The 21,660-nt window shown below is 34.0% G+C and overlaps 2 protein-coding genes across 2 annotated transcripts; both read left to right on the top strand.

Annotated features, from left to right (window-relative positions):
- The first annotated feature begins 1,075 nt into the window (after window positions 1-1,075).
- LOC126673634 (photosystem I reaction center subunit psaK, chloroplastic) lies at window positions 1,076-2,133 on the top strand. The gene is made up of 3 exons (XM_050367851.2): window positions 1,076-1,250; window positions 1,656-1,736; window positions 1,861-2,133. Exons 1-3 carry the CDS (start codon window positions 1,170-1,172, stop codon window positions 2,086-2,088), a joined length of 390 nt encoding a protein of 129 aa, XP_050223808.1. The 5' UTR covers window positions 1,076-1,169; the 3' UTR covers window positions 2,089-2,133.
- Window positions 2,134-14,049: 11,916 nt separating this feature from the next.
- Window positions 14,050-20,556, top strand: LOC126672746 (uncharacterized). The gene is made up of 9 exons (XM_050366701.1): window positions 14,050-14,060; window positions 15,214-15,321; window positions 17,059-17,115; window positions 17,772-17,841; window positions 18,481-18,651; window positions 18,742-18,909; window positions 18,952-19,417; window positions 19,514-19,866; window positions 20,053-20,556. Exons 1-9 carry the CDS (start codon window positions 14,050-14,052, stop codon window positions 20,554-20,556), a joined length of 1,908 nt encoding a protein of 635 aa, XP_050222658.1.
- The last annotated feature ends 1,104 nt before the right edge of the window (window positions 20,557-21,660 follow it).

Raw genomic sequence — 21,660 nt, 5'->3', positions numbered from 1 at the left:
AACTAATTTAGAAATTATTTTTTAGAAAAAGTTGCAAATTGTATTTTTAAAAACTGTTTGAAACTCTTCGATAAACTGTTTTACTTAAAATGATTGTAAAATTATACTTTACAAACCGTTTGAAACTTTTTATAAACTGTCTTTAAAAAATGGTTGTCAAAGTATGTTTTTAAAACCGTTTTAAACCATTTGAAATCCTTTTTTTCAAAAACACTCGGATGGGGTAAAATCCAAAGCGTAAGAGTAAGGCTAAATTACAGACATACTAGAGTATAAACTTCAAATTTGGTTTAGGGGTTAAATTTTATAAACATTCTTATTTTTTAGATATTAATTTAAAAGGCCCTTAAAAATCTAAAAATGGGTTCAACGGGATGAAAAAAAATTCTCAAAAAGAGCTGAAAAATGGAAAGAAAAAAAGAAAATGCCGATTTGACATTAAAATAGGAGAAAAAAATAAAATATTAAAAAGATATAAAAATACAGAAGAAAACGTAGAGTTACTAATCGGTTTTTTTTTTGACAATTTAAAAGAGTGTTTATGAGAAAAATTAAATTCACTTTTTAACATATTGTTAGCCCATATTTATTTTTGGTAAGCCCATCCGGTTTTCAAGGCTTCGCCTTGGCTAATCCGGATCCGACCCGTGTCGCGCACCTGGCATGGTGGGTGAGTCTTCCAGTGGGAATTTTCTGCATTCACAAGGACTCGAACCCGAGACCTTCATTAAACGATATCAAGCCGCTTACCACTTGGACCAACTCCCATTGGTATTGTTAGCCCATATTTATATCATTAGAACTATAGCTCATTGGTCTGTTGCTTAATCATATCATTAAATGATACTTTTCTACAATTAATCTAATTATTACTCTAAAAAATGATAGTGGGCTAATATATGAGCCTGCACGAGTCCATACTATCAAAAATATACAATCTCATTTTATGATTTCATTACATGATTAACCCAAAAACCTTATCCAAATGAGTAACCCAATAGAAAAGAGCCATGTCAGCAACAAGTATCTAAGTGTATCCAACTCTAGCATTCTAAAAGCCACAAGTTGCAGATGTGGCTATGGTGCAGAATTGGTTATTCAGTTTATAATACTTTTGGATCCCAATTCACAAAATTATCAAACAAATTTGATTAATTTGAAAGATCGAAATGGCAGCCTCTATGATGACTACTCTCCCTCAATTCAATGGTCTCAAACCGCAATTGTCTACTGCCCCTGTTAATTCCCTGGTTAGTTTTTTTATTTTATCATATTTAAATTTTTTTCAATATAAGTATGGAAATTGAAGAAGGCTGTGCTCTCGGTTCCGACCAAACCAATCCGAATTAAAATTTTAATTTTTTTAATTACGATGAACCAATTTCCATTACAAAAAAAAAAGAAATTTCAAATTGAACCTAACTCGATCATTCTATTAAGTTAGTTTTTTCAATTTAAATTATCTTAAAAGCGAAATAAATTTATTTTACTTACAAAATCAAAGCAAAACAAACCAAACAAAAAACGAAATTTCTTATTCCACACTAAATCGATCCGTTTTTTTTTTTTTTGCACGCCTCTAGTGGTTAGTTACAATTATACCGACAATATCTAAACTTTTATAAATATTCTATTTTGGTGTTTGAATTATGCAGGCATCAGTTCTACCAATGAGGCGCAAGGGAAATGGAGCCATGGGTGCTCGCATGGACTTCATCGGTTCGCCAACAAATTTAGTAAGAAACGAATTTAAAAAATATAATATTTAATATTTAAAATAAAAAAATTAAACATTAAATATCGAATTCGAGTTCGAGTTTCCAAGAGTAATTTTGTTTATCTATTTTGAATGGAAATCAGATAATGGTGACTGCAACAAGTCTAATGTTATTTGCCGGAAGATTCGGGTTGGCACCATCAGCAAACCGGAAGGCAACAGCAGGATTAAAGCTTGAAGTTAGGGACTCTGGTTTGCAGACCGGTGACCCAGCTGGTTTCACTCTTGCTGATACTTTGGCTTGCGGTACCGTTGGCCACATTATTGGTGTTGGGGTTGTTCTTGGCCTTAAGAACATTGGTGCTCTCTAAAAAAAACATCATTTTAGCTTATTAAATTTAATTATCTTCTCTTAATCACGTAGATTATTATCACTTTTAATTAATATCGCAATAATGTAAATTTAAAATGCGTCACTTTGAATTAGAATTGTCGGAGAGCTAATCAATCTGAAATTTTTAAAAAAAAATCGGACGAAATATGCTATATTATCATGTCAACTTATAAATTTATCTTTAAAAAATTTAAATTATTAAGTTATAATTTATGCGTTTGAATCTTTATTTTTTAGACTCTTGATTTCGCATTTCCCTAAGTCGTAGCTTCTAGTGTGCATCTTTGTATGTCATTTTTTATGCGAAAACTTAAGGTTAAGGGTTTCGCCACTTTTTGTGGCCTTTAATATGCAATTATTCATAAAAAAAACGTTTGAATCTTTGTTGGAAGTCTGGGAGCTTTGGCCTGGTTGGCAAAGTTCCTAAGACATTCTTCCGAGGTCCTGAGTTCGACTCAAGTTTTAGCAGCCAGTGAGCTGATTTAAAAAGAAATATATATAACCACAATTAGTTTCTCTTAACCTTCGCTAACAAGTAAAGTAGCTTTATCTTCGAAAAAAAAATTGTTGGAATATAATTATTAAAGTATATAATATATGGATGAATAAGAGGAAAATATTGAAGTAAAGAAATTAGGAGAAAATTGGAAAATTGTGGTGGAGGGTCATATAAAAAGATAAATGAAATGTGAACAATGACCAATAGATAATGGAAAGTATTAATATTTTTATAATTAACCATGCAATGAAATCGACTTAAGTGACAATATGTCCCTTCAACTTATAAGTAATGGATAATTAACACATAAATTAATTTTATGGGCAAATTAGTATACAAACTTAGTGATTATGGGCAATTTATTCCATACTGACAATTTCCCACCTCAATTTGTATAAATTGGTAATTTATCCCCTTAACTTGTAAATTAATTTGCAAAGTGGGTTAATTGTCCATAATTATCAAATTTGTGTATTGATTTGCCAACAAAGTTAATTTATGTGTTAAATGCCCATCGCTTTAAAGTTGGAGGGGCAAATTGGTACATAAGTCCAATGAAATCTCTAAATTTCTTGACGTATTTACCTGAAGTGATGTCAAATAGAGGTACACACGGATCTGTATATCTCCCAAACACGAACTAAAATTTAAAACTGAAATATTTGATTGTTGAATAAAAATAAAAATTTAAGTAATACAGTCTAGATCTTAGATAAATTTCTATACTAAATGTTGGAATATGCCTATAATTCTAATTTATATTAGAATTCTAATTGATGAAGTATTTAGGAGAATGATAATTTCATTATCAATTGGTTGATTAGGATTAATACTCATAATGTCATATATATTATTTATTCACTATAAATACACTACCTTATTCACCTTTTAGAGTATATCAAAAACTGAATACACAATTTAGTCATCGATATGAATAAGGAAAAATAGGTGTGTATGATGTAAGAAATATAAGTTAATCCTAACCCTTTTGGATTACTTTTTGTAGAGAGTTAAACACTTTGTGAGTTTTTCTTTTAAGGCATATTTATTAGAGATCTTCTCTATGTGGTGGTTCTCCACCAATTTTATAGTCCTTTTGATGATTAGTGGATGATTCAATTCTTTTTTCCGTGGATGTACGCTTTAATGTAGAACCATGTAAATCACTTGTGTTATTTTTTTATTTGCCATATTATTGTTTATTGATCAAATCCATAATTAAATTCATCGCTAATTGTTTCGATTCTTTTGCAAATAATAATCTGATCATGAACCGTTCATGATAATTGGTACCAACGATCGGTATCATTGATTCAACAATTGGTATCAGAACCAATTTGGTTTCAGATTTAATTTTGGATATAATTATTATGAAAAAATTATTAATTGCAGTATTTCGCAAAACGCAATTACTTGACACAAAAAAGACTATTTGGAAATAGAGAAGCCACTATTTTGATGTGCTGAAAGTCATTGATTCAGATTGAAGACATACTTGAGTATTAAAATTCTTGAGGAGAATTTTGTGATGAAGATACATATGTTACTTTACTCTATAAAGAGAAAAAGATACGACTTTTTGTAAACACTCAATTTGAGGATTTTATAGAGTTTTTATAAGATGAATGATTGAGTAATCTCTTTATACTCTCATAATACTCTATAAGTGATTTGAATCTAATAATTGTTTTTAAGAGTTTGTTTGAGTATGGTCAGATTCTGATAAAATCATGACATTGCAAAAAGAGATTTTGTTTTGATTATGTATCAATTTTAAACACAAGATGGATTTCAATCTTTATTGTTTGGAACGCCGTGACTATTTAATCGTTCATAAGCCAATTTGGTTGGAGATAGGGCGGATATTTTTGATCCAAAATTTATGCAGATTCAAGTTGTTCATCACATATGTGCCAACTTCGATTGGTTTTCCGACTACAACTGAGTTAATAGTGGAGTTGTAGTTATGAGCAACGGTCAATACATGAATTTGTTTTTGGGATAGTGGTTTAGTCAAGGACAAGATTCATAATGAGACGGTTAGAACAATAATATATGTTCAACATGATTTCTATATGCACATATCTGATGTCTCAATATATAAACTACGAGTTTTATGGATTATGTGGCGATGAAGTGAGATTGGATGTTGCACTTGTGATGTATGCTCATTGGTTGATCGACTTATGAAGATTAAGGGATATGCTACGATCTCAACATTTGTTTTTTAATTTAATCACTATATGCTACTAATAACGTTTGTTTCTGATGTCAGTTTTAAGACCAACAAATTCGAAACTTCGTGAAATTTTGATTAATACACCCAAAGATAGTAAATGTTCAAGTCATTTTGGTTTCAGCAAGTTCAAAACGTTCTTAAAACTTGTATAGTACTCCTCAAAGATTTTTTTAGAATAAGTTCAGTTTATATTTAAATGGAAAAGGTGGAGCACAGTCATCACGGTTTATTGAAGAATTCAAGTTAAGGCGGAGATTGTTGAAATATGCTATAATTATAATTATGATTTGTATTAGAATTTTAATTGGTGAAATATTTAGGAGAAGGATATATTTATTATCATTGGCCGATTAGGATTAATTCTTCTAATCCCGCTAACCCGAGTGAACATTCAAATATATGTCCTACATTCATTCGTGAAGGTCTCATTTTTGTACTTGCTGTTTTATTTTCTAATTATTTCTTCAATTAATAGAAGAAAATAGTCCAGGAACCATACGCGCACCTTTTGATGCATACGGTTCAAAAAAATACGCTAGGTTGCACAAAAAATCGTTTTGCGTTAATTCAAAGCCCAGAAAGGTCTGTTGAGCAGATCCAAGACGTACTCCTACAAGTAAAGGGAGTTCTTCTATTAATTGAAGAAATAATTAGAAAATAAAACAGCCCAGAATTCTCACGTTTATTTTATATTTTATAAGAATAACTTTAATATTTGAATTATAGATTATTTATTCAATATAATTATACTATCTTGTTCAACTTTTAGAGTACACCAAAAATCGAACACACAATATAGACATTGATGTGAATAAGAAAAAAGAGGTGTGTGTGATGTGATGAATATAAGTTAATCCTAACCCTTTTGGGTTACTTCTTGTAAAGAGTTAAACACTTTGTGGGTTTGTTTTTCTTCTAAGAGCATATTTATTAGAGATGTTCTATATTTAGTGATTGTCCATCAAATTGGTACTCATTTTCATGATTAGTGAATGGATCAATTCTTTCGCTCGTGAATGTACGCTTTAACGCAGAACCACGTAAATCTCTTGTGTTATTTCTTTATTTTACTATATTGTTTGGTGATCAAATTCATAGTTAAATTTTACGAATGATTTTGATTGCACTGCGCTATACCAATCAGGTCATTACAATTGGTACTAAAAATCAGCATAAGTGCTACAACAATAAGAATAATACTAAACCGAAACACCGGGATTGTAATCAAATTTTACATAAAAGAACAATACAAAAGCGAAAGTAACATATCAATCCACATTCTAATGTGGTATTATTGAATTATTAATAAAATTTAACATAATGTAATAGATTTTAAAATTATGAAATTTTATTGTAAATTTAAAACATTACAACAGAAAGTAATATATTTGATAATTTATACACTATTGATCACTATCTTAATATATTTTGATAATTTAAAATTTTTATAATTATTTTAAAATGTAATTAAAATGAAATATATAATTAAAAAATAAAATATACTGACTCCCTCTACATATAACATAAATCACGCTTGCATCTCTTTTGTTTTAAGATCAAACAATGTCATCATTTATTTTCATTTGATATTTTATTTAATTTTATTTTAGTCAATTAAGTGAAATGACTAAACTTAAATTTCAGTTTAGTTCTTATATTTGTTCTTAAGATAAGTAAAAATAAACATTACACTTTATGAGATAGAACGACTTAATGAATTGGATTTAATTTTTTATTTTTATTAAGGTTTTAAAATTTTATTTTATTTTAAAAAAAATATTAAGTTTTTTTAGATAAAAAGAAATTAAATTTTAAGAAAAAGTTAAAACTTTAAATTTTTAATATTTTTACTTTTTTCAACTAAAATAGCTGAACAAATTTAAATAAAAAAAAGATATATTAGATTTACCAAGTCATTAAATTTTATAAAAATATAATTTTATTTGTACTTATATGTTAAAAATAAATTTAAGAATTAAATTGAAATTTAATTTTATTAATTAAATCTTTTAACTTAATAAATTAAAACAAACAAAAAATGATCAAAATATTAACAAAAATAAAATTGAAGGATGTTATAGTTTATTCCGGTCATTCCAAAGTTGGAGGATGCCTTAACCCTTATAAAGAAATTGTCTTAGCCCTTATAAAGAAAAACTATCAATTATCTTTATCAAACGAGATGCGATAGAAATAAAATGGAGTTCATAGATTCCCATAATGCATTTTAGTATAATTTTTTTATGAAATAACGATTTGTAATATTTTATGCAACACTTACATATATTAGTATGCAATGATTTGACTAAAACTCTAAGCAGCAGTTTATATAGAAAAGATTACAAGATAATTTATTTTAAATAATAATTTAAATGAAAACAGAAAATATTTTCTAAAATTAAAATTTCACAATTATTTACATTAGAAAAGTCTGATTAAATAAAAAACCCTAAAGCTCTGGCCATGTCAATGCCGGCGGCAACTCCTTCACTTCAGACGACTGGAAAACAGCAAGATGGAACCTTGACAGCAAAGGTGATCAATCAGTAGTTCTCTACTTTGAGAACTATCCGAAGAATTAGTACTATGATGATATTGAAAAGATTTTTGTAAAATTTGATATCAAGGGCAAAATAACCCTAGCACGGAGAAGAAACTGTTTCGAAAGGAAGTTTGGATTTCTGAGAATTGCAGATGAACGTAACATTGAGAGGATTCTACGCAAACTGAATCAGATTTTTATCGGACCTTGTAGGGTTAGGGCATTTAGAGCCAGATACCCTAAACTCTCTTTTGAGAAGAACAACATGCAGCGTGTTTTAATCCCAGCAACAGCCAAGAATGTTATTCACAGACCTGCCTCTCCTAGATCAATCCTCTCACCTACAATTCTAGACAACATGTCTTATTCTCAGGTTGTTACCAATGAACCATTGGTATTTGAAGCCACCAACAACGCACCTGATCACATGAATAATGCCCTAATTGTTGGTCACAAGCTTGGATAAAATTCTAAACATTAAAGACTTGATGATGGATTTTGAGATTGTTTTCGAATCGTTTTCTTTCTTAGGAGGAATTTATGTTATGATCCGTTTTCATTCTGAAGTCTATATGACCCGTTTCAAAGAGGATTTCAAGAAATTTGCAATTCTCTTCTCAGCTATCATATCGTGGGAGAAGCATTGCCCTTCGAAGGAGAGATTCGTTTGGGTATCACTATCTGGTATCCCTATTTCAACATGGTCAGAGGAGATTTTTCACTTCATTAGAAATAGTTTGGGCAAAGAAATCGATGTACATCACACAATTATTACAAAGGACCGTATTGACTCTAGTTCGGTTCTTATTTCAGCAGGTTACTCTAAAATCGAATGCATTATTCCAATTACGATTAAGGGAGAATCGTATCATATCCATGCCCATGAAACGGAGTTTCTAGTCATGACATGAAATTCTTCAGAGATGATTTCTGACTCGGATGACTCTAAGTCGTCCACCTCTTCTCCGTCAGGAAAAACAGCAGCAACTACACCAGGATTCTCCAGACCTTTCCTTTCAAGGAAACTAATAAACGTAACACAACGTAATAGGCGATTTGCTCTTTCGCCAACTTCAGTTCATGCAAGCCCAAATGACACCCACCATTCACAGGGCCTAGATGAAAATGCAGAAGCAACAAAGTCATTCGAAGCAGGATTTGCTTGGCCTCTTTGTCAGGAAGCATGAGATGGAGATTGTCGACCCCCTTCGAGACATTATCAAGGGTTCTGCAAATCACCGTTGATGTGATTTTTCTAGGTTAAAATAATATTAATTATTAGTTCACTTAATTTTATTACCTGGAATTGTCGTGGTGGGATCAGTCACTTTCGCAAGCAGCGCTCAATTAAGTCTTTTGTTTCTCAGAATAATTTGTCCATTCTGGGTTTGGTGGAAACAAAAAAAGAGAATGTCGACGATTTTTAGCTAGGAAGCTTTGGCCAAACTTTGACTATGATTTTTGTTTTGCGGGATCGAATGGTTCTTCAGGAGGTTTGATGTGTTTATGAGACTCAAATGTGATTACACCGATCAGAATTGAGTCCTCGAATAGATGGATTTGTTTGGATTTCGAATGGTGCTCGCTTCCTATTAGATTTATTTTAATGTATGCTCCGAATTGTCCGTCCTTTGCTTGACAGTAGCAAGATTTGTTTTCTTTCAGGAGATTTCAATGAAATTCTTGAGCCTTCAGAAAGGTTAAACTGTGTTGCTTTCTCAGATTCAATGATATCTGTCTCTCGCTTTATAAATAAGGCTAAGCTTCTCGAGGTTCCTTTACAAGGGCGCTTCTTCACATGGCATAACAAAATTTCTAAGTCAAAAATTGATAGGTGTTTTGTGCCGCGTTCAGTTTTTGATCATTGGCCGAATGGAATACTTCGAGCGCTGCCCCGGTCATTCTCGAATCATATTCCTCTTTGTTTCTCTTCGGCTTTCAAAATAGATTGGGGCCCGAAGCCTTTCCGCTCTTTGAACGTGTGGTGGGATCACCCGGATTTTAAATCATTCATAGATACTTGTTGGTTTACACTTGAGGGGAATACTTCTTTTGTTCGAAAGCTTCGGGAACTTTGCAAGCTTATTTCCTGTTGGAATAAGAACATTTTTAGGGACTTAAACCAGAAAATAGCTGCTGTCAACAACAACATTTCAGCCCTTGAAAAGTCAGCCGACTCCAGGGAATTGACAGACTCCGATTAATCTTCTCTGGCTGCTCTAAAATGACCTGTTCAACTATTCAAAACAGCTGGAAATTGTTTGGTTACAGAAACAAGGCTGAATTGGCATCTCCTAGGGGACAAGAACACCATTTTCATTCACTTGGCATCCTCCATTCATGCAAAAACAAACCATATTGTTGAAATGGTAATTGAAAGAACTTGTTATTCAGATCCTTCAGTTTTAAAGGCAAATAACAGCTCTTTTTATCGAAATCTATACAAGCAAGGTAATACGATTCCTTTTTCGCTTGCTTCCTTTTCCTTTAATCGTTTGGCAGTAGATCAACAAGAAGCTTTGACAGGGGCATTCTCTATGGCGGAATTATTTTCTGTTGTTATGCATAGTGATGATAATAAAGCCCCGGGTCCAGATGGTTTTAATATGTTTTTTTATAAACGAGCACGGGTTTGTAATACCCCATAAGTTTAGATTATTTAATCGGACCACATGTCCAGTTTTGAGTTGCCGGAGTAGCGATATCGGAAAAATTTCCGAGAAATTAGATAAACTAAACTTTAGTAGGTCGGTTTCAGGAAGATAATTACGAGAAATTTAATATTATATATCAGTTTAAAAATTGGAATTGGGATTAAAAGGAAAATGTCAAGAAAAGTTATAAAATAAAGTTTAAGTACCAAAATGGTAATTAACCAATCAATTCTCAAAAATCGTAATTAAAAAGGATTTTGACGGGAAATATTGATTCTCAGATTCATATATTTATTGGATATAAATAATACGTATACGAATTAATTCAGGTATTAATTGATTAAGTGGTTGGTTAAGTTGAACGAAAAAAAAAAGTTTAAAGGATAAATTGTATTAAATAAAGAGAACAAGGACTATAGAGGCATTTTAGCAAAACTATTTAAGAATTAGAATATGAAAGAAAGGAATCAGATGAAGGATCCAGAACCATTCCATTTCGACAATTAACTTCGTCAAGCCGTCGTTTTGCCGTTCGGAGTCCGTTTTGAGCGATTTTCGCGTCGATCTCTCCGGAATTTTATTCTCTATCAATTCTAAGCCTCATTTCAAGGTAAGATTTCAAGGTGTTATACAGAAATCATGATTTAGTTGGCTGCTTTAACATGGATGCTGCGTTAATGTGGAATTTGACGTATCCAGGTTGTTTTTAGCGTTTTTAGAAAAACGAAGATACAAATTTTGGGGGGGAAAGGTGTTTTTAGCGTGTCGGAAGCAGCGGGATCGGCGAAGCGCCCGGAAAATGGTTTTCCGGGGCTGTACACCGGGGTGTGCGGACGCACACCCGGGGTTTGCGGACACACACCCGGGGTTTGCGGACACACGCCAGTGTGCGAACACACACAAGGCTGTGCGAACGCATATGACCTTTTGTGCGCTCACACAACAAACGATATTCGGACATCCTTGCGCTGTTACGACCCCGTGTTCCGACTTCAAGTATGTCGGACATTAAAAGTGAGTCATGGACTTCGACAACATGAAATTTGGAGATAGAACGAAACGGCTACGATTAGGGTTTTGATGCGAAGCTTACATTTAGGAATTAAATGTACGTACGATTTGAATAGGAAATGGATATATCAACGAGATACGAGACCGACAAGCTGGAGTAGCTAATGGATCAAACGACGCATGGAACTTACGTTCGTGGAATTGTGATAATGCAGTATTGGATAGCGGTTTTTGTGAGTTGCATTTTTACTTCACGTATTGTTTATAAAAGCTATTATCATATATTATGAATGTTAGTATCAAATACATCGCATTTATATTATTTGAATATATGAATCTGGTGTACGATCCGAAGGAACCAACTAGCTATTGGGTGTCAATAGGCTGTGTGATCACCAGTATTTGAGTCAGTCTAGCGTGTCTAGATTGTTGTCGATAATATGAAAACGATATGTGATATGTGATAAATATTGAAGCTGGAATATGAATATAGATACGAGGTTGAACTCGGTTGAGGTATCCCGAGACTCGTATCTAGTGGGTTGAACTCGGTTGAGCTATCCCGGGACCCGCAACTTGGGATTAAGAGGTTGGCCGCGGCTAACACGGTTGAGTTATCCCGGGGCCGGACCATTGGATATGAAATGATTCGATATGGAAATGATATGAGTACAAAAGGTTAGGAGTTCAAGTTCAGGGTTTCAATCAGATCTATCGCTTGAGAACATTATACTATTTTCATATGTTTTTAGTATGCAATGTTATGTTTTTTTATAATACCGTTAATAATATGCAAACTCACTCAGTATTTTCCCAAATACTGACCCCTCATTTTTGATGTCTTTCAGGTGACTGGAGTCGGATCAGACAGACTAATCCTTTTGTGCCAGAAGTCGATTGGCTTGCACAAAGTACGAATTCATATAGAGTTGCAGTAGTACATAGGTGTCAGTATATGAGTATGAGATTTTGATATTTTTAGTCATAATGTTTAAATGAGTTTTCTGGAAACGTTTTATACATATTAATATATTTTATTTGCGAAACATTTATTGTAGTTTTAGGCTTGCTACGGGATTTGGAGCTACCACTCCCATTCCCTAGCGTCGGTCGCGACTCAATAATTTGAGTCGTGACAGTTGTGGTATTAGAGCAGTTGGTCCAGTTACCTCTGCTAATATGTGTTTGGTCGGTTAAGTGACCTAGGAACTACTGCAGCTATAGAGTTGAGTTCTGTCTGATCCAAGTAGTTTGCATTGTTTGTTTTGCGATAAGAGTGATAGATTGGTTTGTTAAATGTTGTTTGTTTCACGGTGCCACGCTTATACGAGATACACACGCGTGTTTTGTTTTCGTTAGGATATGAATATGCGACATGCATATCCATATGGAATCTCAGGGAGATGTAATGCCTCGTATGAATAGAATATAGTTGATAGTATTATGACTCGATAGTCAGGCGTACATAGTTAGCATCAATAACATGAAGATGCTATCAAGAATGATCAATTGAAATACCAGGAGGCGAATGAAGAAGAAGTGTGAAGTTACTGAAGTGGAAGAACTTGTCGGTTATAGAGGATAAAGGTCTAGAGAACTTACAAAATTCAAAGTTTATAGTTTGCTAAAGTTATTTGTTTAAACGATTTTGAAAGCATAATTGTGCCTAGACCCGATATAGAAATGTATGATTGCCACGACATTGATAGGAATGCATCACTACATACATAATTAATAAAGAGAATGATAAATGAAGACATGCATTAATAGTACATGCATCATATGCATTATGTTCAGACGAAAAGGTGAGCTGTGGCAACTCTTTGGGGATGAGAGACGTCATCACCCTAGTGCACAATTTTGCTAAGATCTCAACGGAATTTTGATGTGAACTTCAAAATGATTCTTTTTGTTTGAAAGAGTTTTATTTTTATGTAAGTATACTTAGACCAGAATTATGTAACGGCAATGAAATGCTCGAGATCAAGTTGCGATCAAGGCCACGAGAAGAATGGACACGTGTACTCGCGAGAACATAGGATTTATGCTTCTAGTATATGAACTTAGCCTTGATTTAACGAACTAAAGCACGACTAGAATAGCTGAAGTATTCGGATAGCGACGCATATTCAAAGCAATAAGCTATAATGTGAATGCCTTTTTAGACCTGAAGTCGAGAACGTCAAAATGCGAGATACGGGGAGAAGTATGATAAGATAGAATCGAAAGATCGACAGATCTATTCCTTAGAGTAAGGAACGAGCATGGTTTTTATACATCGATAAAGTAATTTTAAACATGATCTACGAATCGTGAAGGTTTAGTAAAATAGTGATAACTTCCGATTGAATTGTTGGATCAAGTTTTTATTGAAACACAATGTTCCTAAGATGGTCATCTAATTATTAACCGTTACGATCATCAAACCGAGAATGTGAAGTAGATTTCGCAAGAGTATCGATGATGGATATGTAAATGGACAAAAGCGACGAGCCAAGAAGACAGATGACTAGAATATGAAGTACGAAGTATGGAATAGTATAAAGTATGAGATTTGGCCAGCTAAGTATAGCCAACACCAACCCCACATGAAAGTGAATGGTTTGAGATATACGATAAGAAAGATGAAGAGATAAACGATAAGTATTGCAACAAACGAATTGGGAGTTTGAAATCTCCAACACCTAGCCTGTGAAAATGAAGTGGATTAGTAGACCACGGAAAATACGAACGTGATGAATGTATATGGAGTGTAAGATCCCAAATTTCAAGTTTGGCTGATAAGGAGTATAGTGCATAGTATGATCGATATAGAAGGTTGATAGTGACCCTTGAAGGGATAGATGCATTATGTAGCATCGAACGTATCTGACATATGATTGGAACTTCATGTATCGAGATACGTGAAAGGATGTGAAGGAGAGACTCAAAATATCAGAACTGAGCCATACTAAAGAAAATGATATCAGAAAGATCGAGATAGAAGATAAGAGATGAAGGTAAGGTATGCCAAAGGTATATGACATGTATGATAGGTATAAGAATTCAAAGATAGATTAAGGACATTAAGAGATCGGTTAAAATAATAAGAATTGAGAGAGTACGAACAACTTGCGTATGTCGCAAGGGACTCGATAAGAGTTATTGAGAAACAAAAAAGAGAGAGTCGCGTGGAAAGATGACGAGAGGATCAGATAGATCAAATTCTATGTAGTCGTGAACACATAGAAATAAAGAGGGATAAAGCTGACAGAGACATAGGATCGGATCCATTAACAGTTAAGATGTCAGTGAGGGTACGATAGGACAATATGTAAGTAATCGAGAACACACTACGTCGGAAATTCAGGCGAAATAAATTATGACCATTATTTAATCAATGATTAACGTTGAGAGTGTTAAAACAAGAAATATCATGGATGCGAGCTACGATGAAGATATATACAAGAAACATAATAGACAATGAACGAGAAATATGATAAGAATAAAGACATTAAAATACAGAAAGAGAGCTTCGTAAAATTATAACACCAAAGCTACTAATCCAAATAACTAATTAAGAACGAGAAATTGAAAAAGGATTATGGAGAACACGTATACGGTATGGATAAAAGAGAGAAGTATCGAGTGGAAATAACAAGATTGTGGATAAGAAGGAAGGGTAAACCACAAACCACGAGATAGAAAAGAGAAATAGTTTGGAAATTAGTAACCAAACTAAGATTGTGTATTGAAGATAGGAAATAGATCGATAGACGCTAAAAGCATATTGATGACCGAAAAATGAACGATGTCAATAAGATGCTAAAGGAATAAGATGGATATAAATTAGACAAGATAAAGGTGAATAAGAGATAAACTCCAAGTATAACCTAAGGGTTAATACTAAAGTCAATTATTGAAGTTCCAAAAGATGGATCACGACGAGGCAAATAGTGGGAAACTCACTAAAATGAGAAAGTGGTATCGAAAGGAGGTTGTTGTGGATATACGATAAATGCCAAATATGGCAACGAGATTTGAGTGTAATAATGCTTACAAGGATCAACATGTCTTAAAGGTCGTAAAGAACGCTTGCGATAAGGATGGACAAAGATCTCCATGAGAATACGGGGACGCATTTGGATAGATAAGATAATGGATTAACGAATTTGAAGATCAATAGGAGTATACGCGATACGCGATAATGGTGATAGTGACGACACTACGAAAAGAAACACACGACAAAAAAGTTTGAAAGAATCAAGAACCCTTGTTGGAAATGAGTAAACAAGGTACATCGAATAAATCGGGAGTGAAACTCCAACGCAGCAACAATCGTTGTCCCATTACTGCGCAGATCGTATACGTAACAGCTACGCTCGAACCAAGAAAGTTTACAAAGAGATTAAACATCTCTTTCTTATAGGGTATCAAGCACTGATGTATGGGCCACTGTGGTGTAAAGAAACATAGTGTAAGACTAAGAATTTGTGTTAGCAATGATCGTAAGGGGAAGTGAAGGATGGGATAATAAAGACAGTTCTTCAAGATTATAAAGAATGAAAGATGAAGTAGATAGAGGTAAAGTAATAAGAGACGAGAAGTTTAAAGAATAGTCCATTACATTTCTAATAAACCGGAAGTAAGTTAACGAGTATACAACCAATAAAGGAGTATATAAGGCACAAAAATGTAAGGGATAACTCAAGTAGGCCCTATAAGGAAAGCACGGATCTTATAAGGATACGTCACGAGGATCCATCTCATGAATAACTGTTGATGAATGACAATAGCAAAAGAAGGAACTTCCGTATGATAAGTGAAATGACGAGACATAAGAGGATAGTGGATAATGGAATTAAGTTCTCAACATCATCGGGCAACGACAAGTCAATTGAGTGTCCATATAACTCAACAAGAAATAATGTTAGAAATAAATGTATTAAACAAAGAGAAAGAATCGAGAGCGAAGACTCATAAGTACATGTGGATGTGACGGATATTGTCATAAAAGACAATATTTAAGATCAGGATCAAGTTGTGACAACGGCCAAACAAAGAAGATTAAGAAGTAAAAGCTAATGGATAGTCAGCGTCCTTAAAAGACAAATAAAGGAAGCCTAAGGACACGGATTATCATCTTTAGTAATAAGACATCACTAGGACGAACAACCTTTGGACATCAGTAATAAACTGAAAGTTCAATTACAAGTACAAAGAGTTGATAATTCCACGTGCCGACAAATCTCATAAAATGAATATGGAGTACTCATTACTGAGAATCAAGTTAAAAAATGTTAAAGGATTAAGATAAGTAAGTAATATGTATGAAAATTCGAGGATGGATTTTTATAAGGGGGGAGGAATGTAATACCCCGTAAGTTTAAATTATTTAACTGGACCACGTGTCCAGTTTTGAGTTGCCAGAGTAGCGATATCGGAAAGATTTCCAAGAAATTAAGATAAACTAAACTTTAGTAGGTCGGTTTCAGGAAGATAATTTTGAGAAATTTAATATTATATCTCAATTTAAAAATTGGAATTGGGATTAAAAGAAAAATGTCAAGAAAAATTATAAAATAAAGTTTAAGTACCAAAATGGTAATTAACCAATCAATTCTTGAGAATCGTAATTATAAAGGATTTTGACGGGAAATATTGATTCTCGGATTCGTATTATTTATTGGATATAAATAATACATATACAAATTAATTAAGTTATTAATTGATTAAGTGGTTGGTTAATTGAACGAAAGAAAAGTTTAAACGATGAATTGTATCAACTAAAGAGAACAAGGACTATAGAGGAATTTTAGCCAAACTACATAAGAATTAGAATATGAAAGAAAGGAATCAGATGAAGGATCCAGAACCATTCCATTTCGACGATTAACTTCGTCAAGCCGTCGTTTCGCTGTTCGGAGTCCGTTTTGAGCGATTTTCGCGTCGATCTCTCCGGAATTTCAGTCTCTATCAATTCTAAGCTTCATTTCAAGGTAAGATTTCAATGTGTGATACAGAAATCGTGATTTAGTTTGCTGTTTTAACGTGGATGTTGCGTTAATGTGGAATTTGACGTATCTAGGTTGTTTTTAGCGTTTTTAGAAAACGGAGATACGGCTTTTGGGGGAAATGGTGTTTTTAGCGTTTTGGAAGCAACGGGCACAGACTAGGGTGTGCGGACGCACACAAGGCTGTGCGAACGCACAGGATCCTTTGTGCACTCACACAGCCAACAATATTCGGACATCCTTGCCCCATTACGACCCTGTTGTCCGACTTCAAGTATGTCGGACATTAAAAGTGAGTCATGGACTCCGAAAACATGAAATTTGGGGATAGAACGTAACGGTTACAATTAGGGTTTCAAAACGAAGCTTACATTTACGAATTAAATGTACGTACGATTTGAATAGGAAATGGATATATCGACGAGATACGAGACCGACAAGCTGGAGTAGCTAATGGATCAAACGACGCATGAAACTTACGTTCGTAGAATAGTGATAATGCAGTTTTGGATATCGGTTTCTATGAGTTGCATTTTTACTTTCGCTAATAAAAGCTATTTTCATATATAATGAATGTTAGTATCAAATACATCGCATTTATATTATTTGAATATATGAATCTGGTGTACGATCCGAAGAAACTAACTACCTATTAGGTGTCAATAGGCTGTGTGATCAGCAGTATTTGAGCCAGTCTAGCATGTCTAGATTGTTGTCGTTAGTATAAAAACGACATGGGATAAATATGGAAGTAGGAATATGAATGTTGATACGAGGTTGAACTCGGCTGAGGTATCCCGAGATCCGTATATAATGGATTGAACTCGGTTGAGCTATCTCGGAGCCCGCAACTTGGGATTAAGAGGTTGGTCGAGGCTAACGCGATTGAGTTATCCCGGAGCCAGACCATTGGATATGAAATGATTCGATATGGAAATGATATGAGTACAAAAGGTTAGGAGTTCAAGTTCAGGGTTTCAATCGGATTTATCGCTTGAGAACATTATATTATTTTCATATGTTCTGAGTATGCGATGATATGTTTTTTTATAATATCGTAGTAATATGCAAACTCACTCAGTATTTTCCCAAATACTGACCCCTCACTTTTGATGTCTTTCAGGTGACAGGAGTCGGATCAGACAGACTAATCCCTTTGTGCCAGAAGTCGATTGGCTTGCTCAAAGTACGAATTCATATAGAGCTGCAGTAGTCCATAGATGTCAGTCAGTATATGAGTATAAAATTTTGATATTTTTAGTTACAATGTTTAAATGCGTTTTCTGGAAACGTTTTATACATAATAATATATTTTATTCGCGAAAAATTTATTGTAGTTTTAGGCTTGCTACAGGATTTGGAGCTACCACTTTAATTCCCTAGCGCCGGTCGCAGTTCAATAATTTGAGTCGGGACAGGCACTTACTGCAGGATGAAATTTTACGGCTACTACATGATTTTCACTCTTCGGGTACCTTTCCATCGGGGTTGAATACGACCTTTTTGATCCTTATTCCGAAAGTGAAAAGAGCTAGTGACATAAAAGACTACCGCCCTATTAGTCTTATTAATGGAATTTTCAAAATGTTGTCAAAGATCCCTGTGAATAGGCTTGCCCCTTCACTCCCACAAATAATCTCAGATAATCAATTTGGCTTCATTAAGGGTAGAAATATCCACGACTGCCATTAGATTGCATCAGAGGTTATTCATATTTCATCTAGGCGCAAGGATCCTTTATTCATTATTAAGCTGGACTTTCAGAAAGCCTTTGACAGTGTTTCTTGGCAGTTTATTACGGAGATTATGCAGAAAATGAATTTTAATGATACATGGTTCAGTGGATTAATAGCCTCCAGAGTACTTCTCAAATGTCGGTATTAGTTAATGGTTCTCCTTCAGAAAATGTTTTTCATGGAAAAGGGTGTTCGGCAAGGTGACCCACTCTCACCGATGCTTTTTGTTATTGCAGTGGAGGGCTTTATAATTATCATTGATAGTGCGAAGGATTTGGGGCTGATTGAAGGAGTTTCTATTGAAGGTTATCACGAATCTTTGTCTCTGCTGCAGTTTGCAGACGACACTCTTTTGTTCCTTCCGAATGATTTAACTATGGTTTCTAACCTCCTCCGTATTCTTCGCTGCTTTGAGGTAGTCTTTGGATTGCGTATAAATTATGCAAAGAGTTTGATTATTGGTTTAAATGTGTCTGATCAAGATATAGCTTCTGCCACCTCTATTCTTAACTGCAAAATAGACAAAATTCCTATTGCTTATCTAGGATTTCCTCTTTCTCGGAGAAGTTTGACGATGTCTCACTTCAATCCAATCGTGCAAATATTTTCTTCTCATTTGGCTCTTTGGAAAGGTAATATACTTTCTCCATCCGATAGACTAGTGTTGATAAAGTCAGTAATGTGTAGTTTGCATGTATACTCTATGTGTTGCTTTGCCATTCCTTCAGGTGTCTTATCGTCAATGGATAGACTTATGAGGAATTTTCTTTGGTCGGGCTTGGGTTCTTCGAGAGGAATTTGTAAAGTAGCGTGGAAGGATATTTGTTTGCATTTGTGTTTTGGAGGGCTAAACGTTCCATCTCTTCGGCTTAGAAATCAAAGTCTTCTCCTTAAATGGGTATGGAAACTTTTCACTTGTGATAAGGGTTCGTTTTGGTTTTTGACTACTCGTGCTAGTTGTAATATGAATTCATGGAACGATTTGATTAACCCAAATAATCTCAAGTTGTCTCACTTTTGGAAAGGGGTTCGGAAGTATTGTGTTGATAATGAAGATATTTGGAATTTATTTAGTTCTAATGTTAGTTTCAGACTTGGGAATGGATCGGATATTATCTTCTGGAGAGATTTGTGGCTTCATAATCAAGCTAATCCTTGAAGCATAGAATATCAGAATTTGTTTAACTTATCAAGTAATCCTAAGGCAACTGTTTCGGACATGAAAACAGTGGACACAACAGGCTGGACGAGATTGAACTTTAAATAGAAAAGGCGTCTCAGGTTGGGTGAATCCGAGTCTTTTCAGTTGCTCAAGCAAAAACTTCCTCTGGCTGTCTTCAATATCCAGCAGGACAAAGTCTTCTGGTCCGGCAGAAATGAATTCACAGCTGCTGGGTTCTTCAAGCTTCACATTCCGGGTGATGTTCATTTGCAGCAGGACATATTTCTTTTACAGGTCTGGAAGCAGAAAATCCCGCCTAGGTTACAATTTTTCACTTGGCTTCTGCATCGTGGACGGCTGGCTTCAGAAGATTTCCTGGTTCGTTGTCGGATTCTGGATTACGAGCAGCAGTTCTGCACTCATTGTGCAGAGATAGAACCTTCAGCTCATATCATCTTCTTATGTCCTTTAGCTTGGAAATTTTGGTCTAATTTTCTAACCTGGATTGGCATTATGGCTTGGATAATGCTGGGAGACTTAGCGAGTTTTTATTATCAATGGATGGATTTGGCAAACTCGCATTACAAAAATCTTTGGTCAGCAATTTGATTTCTTTGCACTTGGGAATTGTGGGAGGCTAGGAACAAGATGGTTTTCCATAATAAAGCTTCGAACTACATTAATTTGTTTTTTTATTGCATTAATAAGGGTGTGATTCATTATAGATATCATAACCCATAATTTCCTTTTGGTGGTAATGATGTATTCCGTTACTTAGATTCTTTTACAAGGATAATGTTTTTTGCCTATCACATCTTGTATTAGAGCTAATATAATTACCATTTACCAAAAAAAAGTTTGACTAAATAATTCATCCATTACAACACAAAAATACAAAATATCCATAGTCAAAATCTTATAACAATTTGAGCGTCCTTTTTACTACAGATTCATTCTCCACAGATATTTTTATAAAATCCTACGAAATCACATAAACAAATGTACTGAGGACATGCAAAAATATCACATATTTAGATCAATGTGCAAAAGAACAAGTACTTTCTTATAGGAGTTTTGTTTCTATGGAGACCTGGTCACTCAAATTTGAGCTATAAGCATCTTCGGGTGCACCAGATTCAGAATCTGATTTTTCACTCGGTTCATTTTACATCGGATGCCCTTGAGACATAATTCTTTTCAATATCCTTCAATACATCGTCAACTTATCAAATTGTTTTTTCAGTTCTTTTCTTATCTTGTAGGTAATATATTGCACAAGCTCTTTGAGTTTAATCCTGGAATAACTATTTTCTTCTCCATTTTTTAAATTGTTTCTCATAACTAGAGGTGAACAGAAACCGAACTAGACTGAAAATCAAACCAAATTTTGTTGTTTGTTTCGGTTTTTTGATCAAAACAGTGTGGTTTGAGGTTGTCAAGGTTTGTTCTGGTTCATTTATATCACTAAAATACCCCTAATTTATGCCATATATAAAGCTCCATAAATTAGAAATCCTACCATTCTCATTTTTCCCTCGCACGTCGATTTCTCCCTCTCTTACCATTCTTCCTGTTTTCATCAAATTGAACCCTATTTTTCTAATTGATATTATCAATCTCTTTAACTATTACCTTTCAATATAAAACTTAGTCACACAATTTCCTTAACAAACGAGCACTGCAATTCGATGGAACGCCATCATGTTTACTGCC

Source organism: Mercurialis annua, linkage group LG3 (genome assembly GCF_937616625.2).
Source record: "Mercurialis annua linkage group LG3, ddMerAnnu1.2, whole genome shotgun sequence".
Lineage (NCBI taxonomy): Eukaryota > Viridiplantae > Streptophyta > Magnoliopsida > Malpighiales > Euphorbiaceae > Mercurialis > Mercurialis annua.
This window is presented reverse-complemented; position numbering and strand designations above follow the sequence as displayed.

Bases quoted from the DNA above. Each gene is read 5' to 3' on its own strand.
- LOC126673634 (XM_050367851.2), top strand. From the start codon at position 1,170: ATGGCAGCCTCTATGATGACTACTCTCCCTCAATTCAATGGTCTCAAA. The intron at 1,251-1,655 runs GTTAGTTTTTTT...TGAATTATGCAG, and splicing joins CTGCCCCTGTTAATTCCCTG to GCATCAGTTCTACCAATGAG. The intron at 1,737-1,860 runs GTAAGAAACGAA...AATGGAAATCAG, and splicing joins TCGGTTCGCCAACAAATTTA to ATAATGGTGACTGCAACAAG.
- LOC126672746 (XM_050366701.1), top strand. The intron at 18,652-18,741 runs GTGAATAGGCTT...GACTGCCATTAG, and splicing joins AAATGTTGTCAAAGATCCCT to ATTGCATCAGAGGTTATTCA. The intron at 18,910-18,951 runs GTACTTCTCAAA...GTTCTCCTTCAG, and splicing joins GTGGATTAATAGCCTCCAGA to AAAATGTTTTTCATGGAAAA.